The 18,632-nt window shown below is 46.6% G+C and overlaps 1 protein-coding gene across 1 annotated transcript in view; it reads left to right on the top strand.

Moving 5' to 3' along the window:
- VILL (villin like) overlaps positions 1-18,632 on the top strand; it is a 37,291-nt gene that overhangs the window by 13,450 nt on the left and 5,209 nt on the right. The window contains exons 3-17 of the mRNA XM_063176219.1: positions 353-427; positions 2,639-2,835; positions 5,924-6,032; positions 6,331-6,441; positions 7,858-8,057; positions 8,139-8,217; positions 9,607-9,705; positions 11,231-11,384; positions 12,410-12,510; positions 13,169-13,306; positions 13,843-14,001; positions 15,414-15,593; positions 16,517-16,662; positions 17,362-17,506; positions 17,898-18,086. Of these exons, the coding sequence (XP_063032289.1) occupies positions 353-427; positions 2,639-2,835; positions 5,924-6,032; positions 6,331-6,441; positions 7,858-8,057; positions 8,139-8,217; positions 9,607-9,705; positions 11,231-11,384; positions 12,410-12,510; positions 13,169-13,306; positions 13,843-14,001; positions 15,414-15,593; positions 16,517-16,662; positions 17,362-17,506; positions 17,898-18,086 (2,082 nt within the window). The remainder of the gene's footprint in view (positions 1-352; positions 428-2,638; positions 2,836-5,923; positions 6,033-6,330; positions 6,442-7,857; positions 8,058-8,138; positions 8,218-9,606; positions 9,706-11,230; positions 11,385-12,409; positions 12,511-13,168; positions 13,307-13,842; positions 14,002-15,413; positions 15,594-16,516; positions 16,663-17,361; positions 17,507-17,897; positions 18,087-18,632) is intronic.

Here is an 18,632-nt window from a genome sequence, read left to right on the forward strand (position 1 = left end):
ATTTGTAAATTAAAAAAAAATTGTAGGGAAATTCCCTATAAATGCAAGCTCTGGAGCATTTCAGCCTGAGCCCCAGGTGTAGATCTACAGGATTGCACAAGGGCAAGGACACTAAAACATACTTGTCAGTCTTTCTGAGAAAAATCATCATTCTCCATTCTCACTCCTTAGTATTTTGGATATTTCCTCCAGAAGTGGCTTTTCCCAGCTCAGAAACTCAGCCCTGATTCTTCCTCCTCCAAACCCTGATTGTCACCTCAGTGCTTTGTGCAGCCCAGCCTGTCCTGTTTCATACGCACCAACTTCTGGCTCTTCACTTTTAGCAGTGACCCCAACTCTGATTTCCTTACAGAACATGAAGATGGTTCCTGTACCTGAAAAAGCTTATGGGACTTTTTTTGAAGGAGACTGTTACATCATCTTGCACGTAAGTAAGACAGCAAACACTGCTCTCTGTTGGGCAACTGGTTCAACCCTTTTTATTTAGATTTGCCTTGGTGTACCTGTCCTGTGGAAAAAGCACTGTTTTGCATGTGTGCTCACCATCTAATCATGGATCTGAATTTCACGTGGCTGTTGTGACAACACTGCCTGTTTAGTAAATCAGAAGTTCAGAGGAGGAGTTAACTTAGTAATTCATTAAAAGTGTTTATCTTCCAATCAACTGAGTCATGCCCAGGCATGGCAAAATGACCAGTACATTCCTGGAAAACTCAATCAAGGCTCACATTTAAATGATTTGTGGGAGTCCTTGGGGGATGTGGGATGTGACCAGCTGGAGGGTCTCATTTTTAGCAGGTGATGTGGGCCATGAGGATGCTCCATGTCGTGTGTCACGTAAGCAGCAGAGGCTCTGCAGCCCATCCCATGTCCCCATAAGGACACTTCAGCCCCACCCAAATTTGATGCAGAGCTACCTGAGCTGGTTGTGAAGGAGTGCTGAGAACCAGCTGTGCTCTGTGCAAACTGCCTGGTGGTCTCAGATTTCGGCAGGAGGATGATGTGTTACACTCACCTCCTAAAATCCCTTCCAAATCTCTTTATCTGCGTGGAGCAACCCAGGTCTCATTGAACCCAAACCCATCATAGGGTGCACACCAGAAGCATTTCCCACTTCCTGGGTCTGAGTGTGCCTCCTGCAAACATCTCTGTCGGTGGAGAGGCAGCAACACCTCCAGTGCCCCACAATGCCCAACTGTACATCCCCCATGTGCCAGGATGGGAAGGCAGGCTGGGATAGCAGCACAGGATGTGTCTCCTGCTCAGATGCCCCACACACATGCCTCTAGGGTCCCTTCAGAGTGCTGAAAGCCTGAGTTACAGGCCCATGAACAGAACAGAATACTAGAGTCTAAACCAGAGTTTAGAACACAATACTGGAGTCCTTGCAGGGAGCTGGCAGTGTAAATATGGATTTTGATGCTCAACTTCTGTTACAACAACTTCCCCAGGCAGAAGAGCCCTTCATCAGCCCACTATTCTCCTTTTCCCTGGAAGACAGGAGGGTAAAAACACTCATCTGTGCATTCTGCTTCTTTATTGGAGCCTTTCCAAATAATGATTGTCCGTGGGACAATGGGACTTTGATCATCTTCAATAGCAATGTATTAAATTGAGTGATTTTTCCACAAATTAATTATCTGTGCCTGAGGAACAGAGCTGTGTTTTATTCAACTCCTTCTGCTGTGTTTCACTGTGGTATCACTGCACAAAGCAAATAAACAGAATTTAGTGTCAAATCCAGCTTATGAAATGAGCTTTTATTACCTTTCCCAGGTGTCCACAATGGGATTTAACACAGTGGGTGCAGGAAGATAACTGGCACAACTCAAATAACACTGAGCACACCTTCTTCTCAGCCTGCTTGCCTCCTTTTTCTAGGCTGCTGGGGTTTTCTGTAATAAGATGAATCCCAGCATGCACACACTGGCTCAGCTTCATTTGGAGTTATGTCTATTTTGCAAGTCAGCAGGAATTCTGAGGCAGTTTGTGCTGCTCTGTTATGTGCTGTGAGAACAGCAACAAGAAAGCAAGGGTAGCATCTCCAGGCAAATAAATAGCAGTGTGCCTTGTATTTCAAAAGATATCCTATGAGAAGAATCTCCTTTAAGTCTTAATATCAAAATGTACAACAGTAGAACAATCTGAACACATTAATTGCATGGGTGCTCAGTTTTCCTTGATAATGGGAGTTATGAAAGAATATTAAAGAGAAACATCCTTAGTTTGGTTTATAAAACCCATAAATTGCTCTGCTGAATTAGGAGAGCAGGGAGTACCTGAGGCTCTGTCCTCTCTCCTCTTGCCCAGGAGAAAGGCAGAACTGGGAAAGGGCTCAGTGGTCACTTGGTTTTCTGACACAAATATGTTTTGAGACACGGGCACTCAGTTTTCCTATATAATAGGAGTTATAAAAGAGTATAAAACAGAAACATCCCTCAGTTCAGTTTATAAACCCATAAATTGCTCTGCTGAGTAAGGAGAGCTCCAGGCTGAGCTCCCAGGGAGTACCTGAGGCTCTGCCCTCTCTCCCTTGCCCAGGAGAAAGGCAGAACTGGGAAATTCCATGGTCACTCTGTTTTCCAACACAAAAACGGGCTGTGCCTTCACCTGGACCCGTCCTTCCCCTCTCTTGCAGACCAAAAGGAGCTCCCGTGGCTCGGCTGTGGATCTGCACTACTGGATTGGCCAGGACTCCTCCCAGGACGAGCAGGGCGCCGCGGCCGTGTACGTGACGCAGCTGGACGCGGCGCTCGGGGGCAGCCCCGTGCAGCACCGCGAGGTGCAGGGACACGAGTCCGAGACCTTCCAGAGCTACTTCCGACACGGCATCATGTGAGTGGCACCGAGTGACCCACGGAGAGCTGGGCTGTGGCCCCTGGGCTTCCCTCTGCTTCTCTCTAAGTCTCAGAGACATCCGTATCTCAAAAATGTGGGAAATCTAGAATGCACGGAATGAGCGGGTTGGATGAGACCTTCAAGATCATCCAGTCCAACCCAGCCCCAACACCTCAACTAAACCATCTCACCACATCCAGTCTGTTTATAAACACACCCAGGGATGGGGACTCCATCACCTCCCTGGGCAGCCATTCCAGAACTTTATCACTCTTTCTATAAAAAACTTTCTGCTAATATCCAACTGATATTTCCCTTGGTGCAGCTTGAGGCTGTGTGCTCTGGTTCTGTCAGTGCTTCCTGGAGAAAGAGCCCAACCCCAGCTGGAGCACAGGAACATTTCAGGAGCTGCAGAGACTGATGAGGGCACCCCTTGATGAGGCCTCTGGTGTCAAGATGACCTTGAGGTGTTATAAAGTCTCTTTTCCCAGTCCCGAGACCAAAGAAGAAGACAGGATCTCTCAGCTCTCATTCTCAAGGCTGTTTGTTTTCTCTTATCTAATACATTGTCTTTCTGACCTGCTGAGGTCTGAAAATTGTTTACAATAATTTTCCAATACCTATCACCTATGTTAGACAGTCTGTCTCTACTCTAAACCAATCCAAAAGTGCCACCATCACAGCAGAAGATGGAGGGCAAGAAGAAGAAGCACAGGACACACCCAGATCCCTCCATCTTGCCTCTTGAACCCCCATTCTAAATCCCCAAAATTCTACTTTTTCACCCTATGGTAAATTCACTATCATTCTATTCAAACCCTTGTGGCTTTTAACTCCTCACACAAAGTTGGTAATTGTTTCCATGGATTAAAATCAAAGGCACAGGTGTCTGACTCCATGCCATGGTTTCTGAGCCCCCTGCCAGGATCTCCAGTGCTCCAGGACAGCCAGAGGAATGACCTGGGTTCTGACAACCCCTGAGTCTCCTTTTCTCCAGGCTGAGCACCCCCAGCTCCCTCAGGGGCTCCTCACAGGGTTTGTGTTCCCAGCCCCTCTCCAGCCTCGCTGTCCCCTCTGGATGTGCTCAGTGTCCCAAGGTCCTTCCCAAGTTGAGGGGCCAGAGCTGGGCACAGCACTTGAGGTGGGACCTCACCAATGCCAAGTAGAGGGACAGAATGACCTCCCTGGATCAGCACTGATGCTAGTTAAAATTCAGAACAAAGAATTCCCATTTTGAAGGAATTACTTATTCAGTCTGGAGCCGTGGCATTCTGTTCCACTGGTCATTTTCCCAGATTTTTGCAGTAAATTAATCTTAACCTCCCTTTTGTTCACCTCAGGGTCTTCATTCCTCTCCTCCACAGACTTTCAAGTGCCCATTCAGAGCACTTCAGACTAATATCCACCTTGCAGTGAAGTGCTGATTTGGCTCATAGTGGGTGTAATATGCCTGAAGTGGAAGGAAAAAGTGACTGCACTTTTGTCATCTAAAAGATAATGTTGAATATATGATATGTTGATATGTTGAATCCAATCCCAGGGTCTTTGCTCACTCTGGGGTTTTTGGAAGGACTCCAGTTACTGTCCTCCAAGGAAGATCTTCACTGGCAATAAACAGCCTGAGTGCTTTGGTTTCAAACAGCTGAAGGAAACTCAGAAATCCTGGGTCAATATTCTCCATCCCAGTCTGGCTGGATATCTCTGTCTTGTGCATCTCAACAACCTCTCATGAATCTCCTCAGAACTTTTCTGAGAGAGAAAAGTGCTTTTAGCCTCATCTTGAAGATGAGTAGGGGACAGTGAAGGACTGAAATTCAGACCCTCAAAACCAGTCTGTTTGGAAACCTGTCTGCCTCTGAAATCAGCATGGATTAGAATTCATCTGGGTCTAAACCACATCCCTGTGGTCAGTGAGGAAGTCTGAGGCAGAATGAGAAATTAAAGGAAGCTCTTTCCACATCTTGGCAGGTGGACTCATCACCACAGCATCCTTCTGTGGGTATCTTAAGCTGGGCCAAACAAGTCTAGAGTGCTGTGAGTCACATTTCTGACCACATTAGCCAGTACCTTTCCACCTAAAATAGTGGAAAGTTTCCACCTACAATAGCCAGTACCCTTCCACCTAAAATACATTCTATTACCCACATGGCAAAAACTACAATCAACAATTGTCCCCTTTTTCCCCCTAAATAGCATTGTGTCAGTTATTACTGCAGTGTGAACAAGGGATCTGTTTTCTAAAATGGTCTAGGATATGTAAGAGTGGATTAAACTCACCCAAAAACCATTCAAAACGCTGTGGAACTTCTGTGGGGGGTTGTGCCCTCTCATGATTGTGCAAAGTTGCCCCAAGAGAGGAGATGACATTGTGGCATGAGGTGATAAAAGTGCTGAGAGTGGCTGCTGCACAGCGTGTATTCAGGGATGGAAGAAAAAAATTGGGAGGTAAAATCTGAGAGAAACACAGTGTCCTGTAAGTGTTTACAGTTTTGTTCTGCTTCTGGCCACAGTTTCCTGTCTAGGCTGCTTTTAATAAAATAGCTATTTTGAAGAAAACAAAATTCTAGCAGGAAGTTTGTTTTCTGCCAAGTCTGTTTCATATTCTAATTGAATTGAATGCTTATGGAATATTTCAATTTCAATTATGGAATATTTCAATTATATTCTAATTGAATGCTTATGGAACATTTCAATTTTGGGATGCCACTGCCATGATCAGTAGGATTTTCAGTTTGGTTGTGTTACAATTCCATTTCCATCCCTGACCTGCCTGTTCATCTTCTCCCAGGGTGTTTAATGCTTGGAATCAATGATCTTGAAAGTCTTGTCCAACCTAAATGATTTTATGATTCTATAATTGTGTGCACAGCAGCAACACAACGCCCATAAGAGGCAGACAGACACCTTAATAAGGACCATGAACAGCAGTAAGGAACACAGCATTTGCCACTGCAATTTTAGGATTTTGAGGTTATTTTTCCTCTAGATTTTTTAGTTGCCACCAAAATGTTGGAATGTTCTCAGAGGATAGAGGGGAAGGTATTTTCTAATGAGGTCTAACTCTTCATTCTCTGCTGCACAACAGCTACAAGAAGGGAGGAGTGGCTTCAGGATTTAAGCACGTGGAGACCAACATGTACAACATCAAGCGTCTCCTTCACGTCAAGGGCAAGAAGCACGTGTCGGCCACAGAGGTAAGAAGAAGACCTTGCTCTTCTTATGGGTCATTTCTCCTTCCCCTTCCTCCTACACTCATTTTTGAGCAGATTTACGGGTGGGTATCTCATTTCTGCTCAAGAACTTCTATTTTCAAGTTTTCAAGTCCTCACTTGAGGGTTTGGTGTTAGCACTGTGCTCAGTGAGGAGCTGAGTGCCAGCAGAATGAGGAGTCACTTCAAACCTGTTCTTACATCCCCAGGGACAGGTTTGCCATGGCTGGCACTTGTCACCTGCAGCTCTCCTTGTCCAAACGCTCTCATTTCCCTGTGACAGGTAGCACTCTCCTGGGACAGCTTCAACAAGGGAGATGTGTTCTTGCTGGACCTTGGTAAAGTGCTGATCCAGTGGAATGGACCCAGCTGCAGCATTGCTGAGAAATCCAGGGTGAGTACAGGCAAAAGACACTTGGCTTAAGGTGGCATTTTTGATGCTTGGGGGAAAAAAAATTCACAGTGTTTTCACAGTGAAAATCTTATGACCAACAACATAGATATGACCAAATAATAATAAATTTTATACTTGCCCATCTGTTGGTTTTAGAGGCCCATGGAATTGCTTTGCTCCACTTCAGACCTGGCCTCAGGTTGCATTTCACAGACAGCCAAGGGCACATCACTAGTTCCAGCCCCAGAAAATCATCCAGCTCCCTCTGGAGCTCATCTCCATCCCTCTGTGCCCTGTTGTTTGCATGGCATAGGATTAGAAAGTCAGCAGCTCCAGTAGGTTTAGCTGCAGTAGTCACCCCAGGGTAGATTAATTTTAATTTTTTGTTTACAGCATCAACAGGGAATTCTGGCTTGGTCACTATGAGACAAGCAGGAATACATAACCCAAGTGCTGATAGGTCACATCTATAGCTCTTAATGCACTTTGCAAAGGGGTCATTACCCTTATTTTACTGATACAGGCACCAAGATACAGAGATCTAATAAAGCAAGATACAGCAACAGGTCATCAGCAAAGCTGGTGGCCAACTTGTGGTCATTATAGTATTAAAAGGCAGATGGGTCTGCTCTGTGTGTGGTGTCCCCTGATGAACTGGGAGAGGCGGAATCTCCCCAGGGAATGCCATTTTTGGGGCACAGTGGAGATCCTGTGGATGCTGAAGAAGGTACAAAGCAATCCTCAACACAGGAGGGGGATCAGGTTTGTGGCTGCTGGGTTCATCTCAGGCCTCAAGCAGGTCATCTCCCATGTCTGATAAAGAGACAGGAGATAAAGAGAGGAGTCTTTCAAAGCTATTGCAGTAGGAGTCATGGGAACAAAAAAAAAAAATCAATTGAAGATGGAGATTTCAGCCTAATTAGCTGCTTGACATTTCATGCTGCTTTTTTCACAGAAGACATCCACATTTTTTGAACACTTAAAACATTTAAATGTAAAATGCCACCGTGGGGTGGCCGGGGTCCTGCAGCTCTGCACATCCTGCCTTGTTGGCCTCAGCATGTGTTCATCTGTCCCCCAGACCATCCCAGAGGACCACTGGACCTGCTGGTGCACAGTCCCATGCAGGCAGTGCCTGTTGTGGCTCCCACATGCCTGTGGCTCCCACATGCCTCCTCCCATGTGCCCTGTGGGAGCAGCATCAACAGCGATTGCAATTAGCAGTATTTTCCTACGAGTTAGTTAATAATCAGGCATTACAAACATATCTGCTTCTTTAATAGCTAAATTTGGAAGGCACTAGGAGCTTCAGGGAGCTGTGGTAACCTGGCCAGGGCTGCTGGTTCTCAGTCACTGCTTGGAGCTCGCTGGGTGTGGGGTGTGTGTCAGGACTTACCCCTGTGGGTCCTTGTGCAGGGTCTTGCTCTGGCTCGGAGCATCAGGGACAGCGAGAGGGGCGGCCGTGCTCAGATTGGCGTCATTGACAACGAGAGGGACTCGCCAGACCTGATGCAGATCATGAGGATGGTGCTGGGTGAGAGGCGCGGGGAGCTGCGCGACGCCGTCCCCGACACCAAAGCCGACGAGCTGCAGAAAGCCAACGTCAGGCTCTACCAGTGAGTCCTGTGCTCCCAACCCTGTCCCTTGTCCCAGGGGCTCTGTGGGGTCTAACTCAGCTCCGTGGCTCTGTCTTGCAGTGTCTATGAGAAGGACAACGACCTGGTGGTGCAGGAGATCGCCACCCGGCCCCTGACGCAGGATCTGCTCCAGCACGAGGTGAGACAAAGCCAGAGTGGCCTTTGCAGCCAGAAGAGGAGGCTGTGGCTCACTTTGTTTTCAGCTGAGCACCTGTTTCCTGAAAATTATCAGGCCTTCCATCACTAGGAGAGCTTTGCCCTGCTGTTAGGTTAGGACAGCTTAGCCCTGCTACAATCTCAGCAGCCGGAGGTAGGTGGTGTGCTGAAGCTGTTCCAAGAAGAGATGGCAAATTGATGCTCTGAGCCAAGGATTATATTAGCTTGGCAATCACAGTGAGGGAGAGCTGCATACCAGGAATAAATTCCAGATGGAATGAAGGCTTCTTAATACCTGATGTTCAAGGATAGCCTTCCCTCTGCTGACTCCAGAGCAAATAAATACTCTGCTCATGAAACCAGGGAGATTTGTTTTCCTGCCATAGCAAGTGGCTGGTCTCAGTGACCCACCCTTGAAGGAGATTTCCTGACAGACCCTCTGTGCGGAGTTTTTCAGAAAACAGAGGCTTTTCCTATGACTGAAATTTGGCAGAGAATTGCTCATCCTTAATTCTCTGCAGTGCAGAGCAGCCTATTCCAGCACAGCACTGTGCCGCAAGGCTCCCACTCCCCTTTGCATCCTGATGTCAGCCTTGTTAAAATCTCAGCCTCCCTTTGCAGACATGTGAAGCCCTTTTTCTTCTTTCATAGTTCAGTTTGAAAAAGGAGCAGCCTTTGGTCCCACAGTGTGTTTGGAGCTGTCTGCAGTGGGGATGGGCTCAGCACACCCCTCATCCCCTTTGGGTTTGGGATCCTGCTGCATTCACAGCAATGCAACACTGAGCTCCAGATCAGGGATATCAGTGAGGACAAAATATTCATGCAGAACATGTCTAACTTGGACCTTTCCTGCTCCTTTAGAAGCAGATTTGGGCATAAATGCAGGGAGCAGCAGGGTAGGGTAGATATTTCAGTGTACACTTCTCCTGGCCCCTTTTGGAGCTGGTGTGGTTTTTTATTTGAGAACACCTCCTCTGAGGCGGTAATAGACAGTTTTGAGCAATGCCTAAGAAAAATACATACTTTAGCTAGTTAAAATTATAAATCAACAGCCTGGGCCAGGTGTGCCCACACCTGTGAACCTCTACCCTGTGGGGTTGGTGGTAGTTGCACTCCATTTATAAACTATGGAAATTAATTAATTAATAGTTGTACTCCATGTATATACCAAGAAATTATTTCTCTGTCACCTCTGATAATGGCTGCACCAGGGTTAGAGCTCTGCAAGGCAGAGAAATGAGCTGGATATGCATCTGACTTAAATCTACAACAAGGATCCACCTGTTTGGGCTACAAATTATGAGCTTTTCCTGCACAGAGTTTTTCACTTTTGGTTTTTTTTCTGTTTCCTGTTTTTTTGGTTTAACCTCAGGACTGCTACATTTTAGACCAAGGTGGCTTCAAAATTTATGTCTGGAGAGGAAAGGCCTCCAGCCCAGAAGAGAAAAAAGCAGCATTCACTCGAGCTGTGGTGAGTTGTAATAGAGTGCAAATGATGTCGTGGGCGGTTGATATGTGCTGATCTAGATCTGACCACTAATTACAATTAAGTGTAGCTCTTGGGGAGCTGGCCTGTGTAATAACAGAGAAGTTGAGTGTCTAGGGGAAGCATGATGACATAAATACAAAATTGTTAGTCATCAAATTGTGCTAGGACTAAGACCTGCCACTAAAACTAAGAAAAAAACGGATAAAGAAAATCAAGTATAAAAGAAAATACTTTTCTAAGTGGTAAATAATGAACTTCTGGGAACTGTTGGTTCAAGGGATGGTGGAATCAGAGAGGATCAGCAGGGTCAATAATTTGACCAAAAAAGGTGCATAAACAGATAATAAAGGGGCTCTGACATCCATGTGTTATTTTCTGTCAGAGCATTCACCAGCTCTTCCTCTCAGAAAGAAAAATTAGCCTCAAGGGAGCCTGAGCAAGTAAGGAATTTGGTATTTTTTTACAAGTTAGCATGTTGAAGTGAAGACTATGAGGGAACACGGCTTTTATTTAGACATTTACTTATGGGAAGACCATAAATGGCTTCATCTTCCATGAGACCTAACTAGGACATACTGAACTTCAGTGGGTCCACCTTCAGTAAGGTCCTACCTGGGGACTCCAGCCTCAGTAGGATTGCATCTATTGTCTCAGAGAAGAAAAGCTTAAAAATGCCTTAAAACTTATCTCACTGTCCTCTGTGCTCCTTTCAAGAGCTTGACTCAGATTCATTTCAGTAGGCAATCATCTCTGCAAATTCTGGCCCTGAGCTACACATGTAGAACAAAAGATATGTCTGTCTTTCAGTGTGGCAGGTGGGAGGGACGGGAGAGCCATCTGCTCTGCTTTTCCCTGAGGGCAGTGTGTGGCTGCAGCTTTTACAGCACAAGTTGGATGCTCAGAAAGCCACAATCAGGCTCCTTCCCACAGCTGCCAGCACTGCACCTCAGGTCATCCTGGAGCCTTCTGAGATAAACACAGGAGCAGTTCCCAAAACTGAACGAGGATTTTGGCGTTGTGGCTGAACACAGAACATTTTCTTCCCACTCATATTGTATCAAGCACCTCTGTTGAAATAGTCTTTTAACTTGATGGTAGCACTATTACAAAGAAATAATACAGGTTTAAGGAAAGAAATAGAAAAAAAGAAGAAAAAATGTTTGTGAGTCCCTTCAAAACAGACTTCATGCTCTGGGCGTGCTGAGCTGCCTCCACCCCTTCACTCCCATGCTCTCTACCAGGAAGAACAGTTTTCCTGACTTAGAAAGGGACAAAAAGTTTGGAGAAAAGAGATAGGAGTAGGGTTCAGTCCCCTAATGACAGAAGTAAACATCATACTACAGCAAGAGTCTTCAGTTACTTCTAATTCATTCAAATGCAAATCTTGGACTGAATCCCACCCTGTGTTCAGTGAGGGACACTCTTCAGGCTGGTCCAGGTCCACACCCCTCTTCTCATGTCTGTAAAAAGCAAAAAACTCACTAATGACCTTTGTGAACCCCACCAGGGTTTTATCCAAGCCAAAGGCTATCCTTCATCCACCAACGTGGAGGTGATCAATGATGGAGCAGAGTCAGCCATGTTCAAACAGCTCTTCCAGAGGTGGACAGAAAAGAACGAAATGCAAGGGCTGGGCAAGGTCTACACTACAGGCAAAATTGGTGAGCATGTTGGTCCTGGGTTTGTCTTTCCTACCTGTGCTAAGCAATAGCTGAGGGAACATCATTCACATCAACTGTCTCCTGCCTTCAGGATCTCAAAAATCTAATGTACACTCTCCTGGTGCCTTCTGTTTTCCATCTTCTTCAGTTGATGGAAAGGATTCATGAACTGAAGGACATTCAGCTCTGCTGAATTTTCTTCTATGAACCAAATTGCCACTTTGAATATAAATGTTGTCAGAGAGTCACTCCTCTCTGAAAAATTGTATGCAAAATTTCCATCTTGCAAATCTCCCAAATTTCCTTTATAAAGGGCTAATGCTGAGCCTGATAAGGAGCTCTGCTTTCATTTACACTGGCATCCATCCAGTCCCCTCCTGACGTCAGTGGAATGATGCTGTATTTACACAGGGTGTAAATGGTGTATTTATCACACTGCTGAAGGGAATATTACAATGCATTAACCCCAAAGACTAAACAATTCCAAAGAGAGGGAATTTGTTGATGAATGATGGGAAGGTGACAGAGATGCTGAACATCTCCATCAATAACAGCCTGAGAGCCACAAATCTCTTTCCCTTGGAAGTTCTCTCTTTTCTCTCCATCTCTGTTTCTCTCTGTGCTGTCTGTAAATGCTCTCTTTCTTTGGCATGAACTGGAGAAATGTAGGCATTTTATTTCTGAAATCAGCATTTTAAAAGGAGGAAAATATTTATGGATTTGGAAAAAAATTAAGATTTTTCAGTCAGGAGACTAGTAATATTTTTACCAGCTAGCTGTCACTGGAACATGCTGTGTGGCCAATTCCAGCCTGTCATAGGTCAACACTGAAGTGGGTTTGCTCTTGCATATTCCAAAATCAGCATTGGTTTACTGGGGGCAGGAGTGGCTTTTTGCAAACCTGGACTGGGTTTTGCTTGCTGTACAGTGGTTATGGGTGAGGATGGGAAGGGTTTGTGTGGTGCAGTCACTGGATTCTTGTTTTTATTCTGTTTTTGCTCTTGTTTTTGTTGTGTCTGACGCAGCCAAGGTGGAGCAGGTGAAGTTTGACACCACCCAGCTCCACGCCAGGCCTGAGCTGGCGGCTGAGCAGAGGATGGTCGATGATGCCTCCGGGGAGATCGAGGTGAGACAGCTCCTTTGGCTGGCAGAGGGTGCAGTGATCAGCCTCTTTCCAAGCATTTCTTGGTTTGTTCAGCTTGGGAGAGGCTGAGGATGGACCTCATGGCTCTTCACAGCTTCCTCATGAGGGGCAGGTGTCACAGACATCTTTTATGAAAAGTCTTTTCTTTCAGATTTTTCCTCCTGGGAAGCTGAGAGGCTTCAAGAACAAAATGTAAACAATGATTATCTGCTGCTGTGGAATGCAACAGGTGCATCTGTGATTGGCCCATGTTAAATGTTTGTGGTTAGTGGCCAATCACAGCCCAGCTGGCTCAGACAGAGACCTGAGCCACAAACCTTTGTTATCGTTCTTTCCTATTCTATTCATAGCCAGCCTTTTGATGAAATCCTTTCTTCTATTCTTTTAGTATAGTTTTGATGTAATATATATATATAATAAAATAATAAATCAAACCTTCTGAAACATGGAGTCAGGTCCTCATCTCTTCCCTCAACTTGAGACCCCTGTGAACATGGTCACAGGCAGGCACTGATCTCTTCCCTCCAATGGTGGGACCCGAGGGAACACCTGAAGCTTCAGTGGTGTGGTAGCCAAAAGGTTGTGCTCTGTCCTCACCTTGACTCCACAGCTACTCACCAAGATGTTTTTTGTTCCCTAGGTGTGGAGGATTGAGAACTTGGAAATGCAGCCAGTGAATCCCAAGATGTATGGGCAGTTCTATGGGGGTGATTGCTACCTGGTCCTGTACACCTACCTGAGGTCAGGCAGACCCCACTACATCATCTACATGTGGCAGGTAGGTCAAAGCAGAGCAGAGGGCACTGTGCTGTGCCTGCTGTACAAGCCTAAAGCTGAAGGAAGCAATTGCACACAAAAATCCCAACCCAAGCGCCCAGAAGAACTCAGATACACTTTGCTCATCAATTCCAAACATCCCAAGCTGTCCTTTGTAGGTAGCATGGACACTGATCCCAAACTGGAATCAGGCTGAGCATCAAAAAAATCAGACAGAAAGAGTGGAGAATGGTGGGGCTTACAGTGCTGAGGTCAAAGTTTGGAGTTGGATTGTCCCTTAAAACCTCAGTTCTTAGAGTTCTGTGGTTATATGGATATCTCTGCTTCCCTTTTTGAAGTATATCTTCATGCAGAGAGAAGCTTCAAAATGGGACTCTGAAGTCTGCAAAACCAGAATGCCAGTGAAATTTAAATATCTGGAGGTTTTAACTCTGATCTCATGGTATTACACACTTTGGGACTGGCAGGTGTTGAATTGTGAAGAGGTTTGTACCCTTGCTCTCATCACGCTGTGTGTGTCACCCCCCTGTCCCCCAGGGCCGCCACGCCTCCGTGGATGAGATCACTGCCTGTGCCCTCAACGCCATCGAGCTGGACAGGAAATACGGGGACGAGGCCGTGCAGGTGCGGGTGACCATGGGCAAGGAGCCCAGGCACTTCCTGGCCATCTTCAAGGGCAAGCTGGTCATCTACGAGGTAACCTGCTCTCAGGTTTACTGTTGCTGAAATGGCTCCTGAGGTATTAAAGAGTCTTTTTTCCCAGCCCTGTGACCAAAGAAGTCAAGATTCCTCAGCTCTGGTTTTCAAGGTTGTTTATTTTCTCTTGTCTAATATATTCTTTCTCTGACCTGCTGATATCTGTCCAGCAGGTCAGGTTGTGGCACACTGACCACCCTTGGGATGGTGTTAGTTTTTTATACTAAAACCTACGTGCACTTTATTTACAATAATTTTCCAGTACCTATCACCTATGTTAGACAGTCTGTCTCTACTTTAAACCAATCCAAGTGTCACCATCACAGCAGAAGATGGAGGACAAAAAGAAGAAGAAGAAGGACAGGACACACCCATATTCCTCCATCTTGCCTCTTGAACCCCATTCTAAAACCCCAAAATTCTACTTTTTCACCCTGTGACAAATTAACTATCATTCTACTCAAACTCTTGTGGCTTGTAGCTCTTCACATAAATTTGCTAATTGTTTCCATGGGCTAAAATCAAGGTCACAGGTGTCTTTGACTCCATGCCCAGGTCTCTGAGCCCCCTGCCAGGGTCTGAGTCCTCCAGGGCAGCCAGAGGAATGTCCTGGGCTCCAACAACCTGGCTTTGGGGGGTGGGAGCACCAATGGTGGCTTGGCAGCTGCAGTGGAAATAGCCCAATAAAAATGGGCTGATATTCAGGAAAGGAGCCTGCCAGCCCTGCCCAGACTGGCAGACTGGACATTCTAGTACTCCTCAAGCAGTCTGAGCACTGTTGGAGTAAACACAGACCTGGACTGACCCAACTCAACTGAGCTCCACCCCTGAGCTTCAGCAGTGATGTATGGAGTTCATTACGACTCTGTCCCAAAATATTTTGCAGAGTTAGAATAAGGCAGTCATCCTGTGAATTACCAGTGCTGCTATCCAGAGAGGGTCCTTCAAAATATCCTACAAACAAGCTTTAAGGTGGTGGTGAAGGAAAGGAGTGGGTTCTGATGGAGGGTTTTGATCCAGAGTTTTATACTGGCCCACAGGCCTCTGAATCCAGCAACAGCTCCAACAGAACTCCTGAACCACAGCGTGGTTGCTGTTCCTTTAACCTGGGGAAGACAGGGAGGGAAGGGGTAGGGTGCCACCAACCAGGTACAGGAGAGGAGGTCTCAAGGGACACAGGACACCTGGATGGCCCAATGCCCCCTCGGGTGGAGGGCATCCTTTGAATCTGCAAATCACTCCATGCCCTTCTGGAATGCCAGGATGGACAGACAGTGCTCGGCAGGGAGCAAGGGAGGGGGAAGGAGAGGTGACTGACACACTTGGCAGGGAATTATCAGGGAGGCACCTGAGGTTCTGGGGTAAACCCTGAAATCACAACACAACAGCTGCCCTTCCCTCTCTCCTTGCAGGGCGGCACCAGCCGGGCTCAGCAGAGCAGCCCCGAGCCGGCGATCCGCCTCTTCCAGGTGAGGGGCACGGATGAGGTGAACACCAAGGCCACAGAGGTGCCAGGCCGAGCCTCCTCCCTCAACTCCAACGATGTCTTCCTGCTGAGCACCAGCCAGGTCTGCTACCTGTGGTGTGGGAAGGTGAGTCTGCAGAGACACACGAGGAGGCAGCCAAAAGGATCTGAAAATGGTGAGGTGGGGCTTGAGTCTCCTGCCTCTGCTAGGTCATGGAGATGAATCCTTGGGCAGGTGGCCCATTAATTCAGTGGAGAAATGGCTTCAAATTGTGCCAGGGGAGGTTAATACTACATACTAAAAAAATTTTCATCACAGAAGGGGATGTCAAGCACTGGAACAGGCTGCCCAGGGCAATGGTGGAGTCAAAAGTATTCAAAAATGTGTGGATGTGGCACTTGATGACATGATTTTGTGATGGGCTGATGGTTTGACTTCATGATACTAAAGGTCTTTTTCACCCTTAATGATTCAATGATTCTGTGAGGAAACTGCACCCAGAAAAGGGCTCTGTCTGTGGAGGGTCAGCAATGAAAGCCTTCTCTACAAATGTAACCCATGTTGGGGTTCACCTCACCTCATTGTAGGTGTTCATACAACTTTCATTCAGATCAATAAATCATCCCAGATTTTCCAGCTGTAAGAAATCAGGGTGAGAGCAAATTCATTTATCTTGTGTCAGTTGTGTGTCAGGATGAGATGGCACATCAAACCAAAGCAGAGAATTTGTCAATGTTCCATCCCTGGAAGTGTTCAGAGCCATGTTGGATATGACTTGGAGCATCCTGTTTGAGTGGAAGGTGTTCCTGATAATCTTTAAAGTCCCTCCTAACCCAAATCATTCTGTCATTCTGTGAGTTTTGCTCTAGGTGTCATTGGCTGCACTAAATGTCCCTTCAAAGACTAGAAATTATTCTGATCATGAGTGATGAGCTCAAGAGCACTCAAGCAGGTCTGAAGCTCTCCAGAGGACCAAGTCAGCTTTTCCCCATGGATAATTTTTGCCAGTCTGCCCCTAACTGCACCTGTATCTTTTATCCTGGGCACAGGGATGCAGCGGAGATGAGCGGGAGATGGCAAAAATGGTGGCTGACATCGTTTCCAGAAGGGACAAACACACCATCCTGGAAGGACAGGAACCTGCAGAGTTCTGGGAAGCTCTGGGAGGCAAAGCACCTTATGCCAGTGAAAAGAGGTAATAGTGGCCTGCTTGTTTCTCTGGCCAGGGGACATTAGGCAAGGGGTCAAAACTTTGCAGGAAAGTGAATACTTTGTGTCCTCAATAAAGGGAGCACGACGCCAGAATATCAGCAAGGCCTTGGTCAGAAACCACACCAAGGTGTTTCTTTCCTGGCTTTTGGGCCAGGGGTTCTCCTGAAGTGGGAGCTACAGGTCCAAAGCCTGCAGACAAGGGTGTGCTACATCCTCCTTTCTGCCCAGTAAAACTATCCCATATCTTGTCCTGAGGGCTGCAGGAACCACATGCTCCATTTCCAGTTCCATTACCAGCCGCAGCCCCAGGAGAATCATGAGACCAAATCTGCTTTTGGACAACATGGATTTCTCCAGCCCTCTGGGTTGGTGGTGGTTTCCTCTGCAAAAAGTGATCTGGTGTGGCTTTCACCTGACATGAAACTCATTGCCACAATGAGGGAAGGGTTCTGCTTTTGTGTTTTTGGGTGGAGAAAAAAAAAATTACCTTTGAAAAGCATTAAAATGGTCCGAGAATCCCTTGATACCTGACATTGCTGGCTTCCAGGCCTTTAGATGGGTGTTGCCATGTTCCACCTCTCCCCTCAAGGCCACAACAAGCACCTTCAGGGCCCTGCAGTAAGCCAGGAGGGAAAGATTTCCACATTTCTTGCTTTTCCCTCCCCTGCCATGCACGAGGCAGGTTCCAGGAGCAGGTCACACACTACCAGCCTCGCCTCTTCGAGTGCTCCAACCAGACAGGTCGCTTCATCATGACGGAGGTGGTCGGGTTCTGCCAGGAGGACCTGGATGAAGATGATGTCATGCTGCTGGACACATGGGAAGAGGTCAGAAAAAGCCTCCTCCCTTTCTCCTCAGACATGTTTTAAAGCAGGTTATGGCTTTTGTTGGTGGTTATTGAGTTGGGTCTTGGCCTGTGACTGGGTTCAGCTTCCTTGAAACGTACAAGAGCTGTCACCTTTCAGAGTTTACCCCAGAAATATTTATGCTCCATTCCAAAAAACCATTTCAGGTTTTACCCCAGAAATACTTATGCTCCATGCCTGTCTCAAAAGCAAAATCTTCCTTGTTTGGGGGTAAATTTGGGCTCAGAATCACAGGGGACTGTTGGGAAAACACATTTCCAGTCTTGTCTTTGCTTCCACTGGAGGGGAGAAAAAACAGCTGTGTCTGCACAGGTTCTGATGCCTCACTGACCTTCAACTCCTCCCCTTGCAGATTTTCCTTTGGGTTGGCAAAGCCTCCAACACACAGGAGAGGAACGAGGCCATTGCCTCAGCCAAGGAGTATCTCAAGACCCATCCAGCTGGGAGGGACCTGGCAACTCCCATCATCCTGGTGAAGCAGGGCTACGAACCCCTCAACTTCACAGGGTGGTTCAACGCCTGGGACCCCTACAAATGGAGTGTAAGTTGCTGGAAAAGCCCTGAGGCTACTCAGGGGGGCCTGGAGGGTGGTGTTGTCAGTGAATATAGGGTGCATGGAGTGAAACCTCACTAGGAAATGTCCTGAGCTTCACAAAATCATGGAATGGTTTAGGTTGGAAGGAGCCTTAAAGATCATCCAGTTCCAACCCCCTGCCATGTGCAGGGTCCTTCAAAATATGAGGACATGAGTTCCTGGTGCTGTCTGAAGCTCCTTCACCAATAAAAAAGCCCCTGTTTGGTGAAGCAGAGGCTTTTGAAAATGTGCGTAAATTCACAATGTTCATATTTTCATAAATATTACGTTCCAAATCAAGTTTTTCTTTTCAGCCAGAAAGAGGTGGGGACTGTGAGTAGTAAAAATCAAGTTCAGAGGGAAAAAAGACCCACCCACATCATAAAGGAAAAAAGAAAACAAACCAAAGCAACAGAAGTTCTTTGTTGAAAGTGCAAGCACAGAGGCAAATTTATGAGCCAGCTTTAAGGGCAAACTGTGGTGAAAAGAAATATGTGAGCAGACAGGTCTCAT

Source organism: Melospiza melodia, chromosome 1 (genome assembly GCF_035770615.1).
Source record: "Melospiza melodia melodia isolate bMelMel2 chromosome 1, bMelMel2.pri, whole genome shotgun sequence".
Classification (NCBI taxonomy): Eukaryota; Metazoa; Chordata; class Aves; order Passeriformes; family Passerellidae; genus Melospiza; species Melospiza melodia.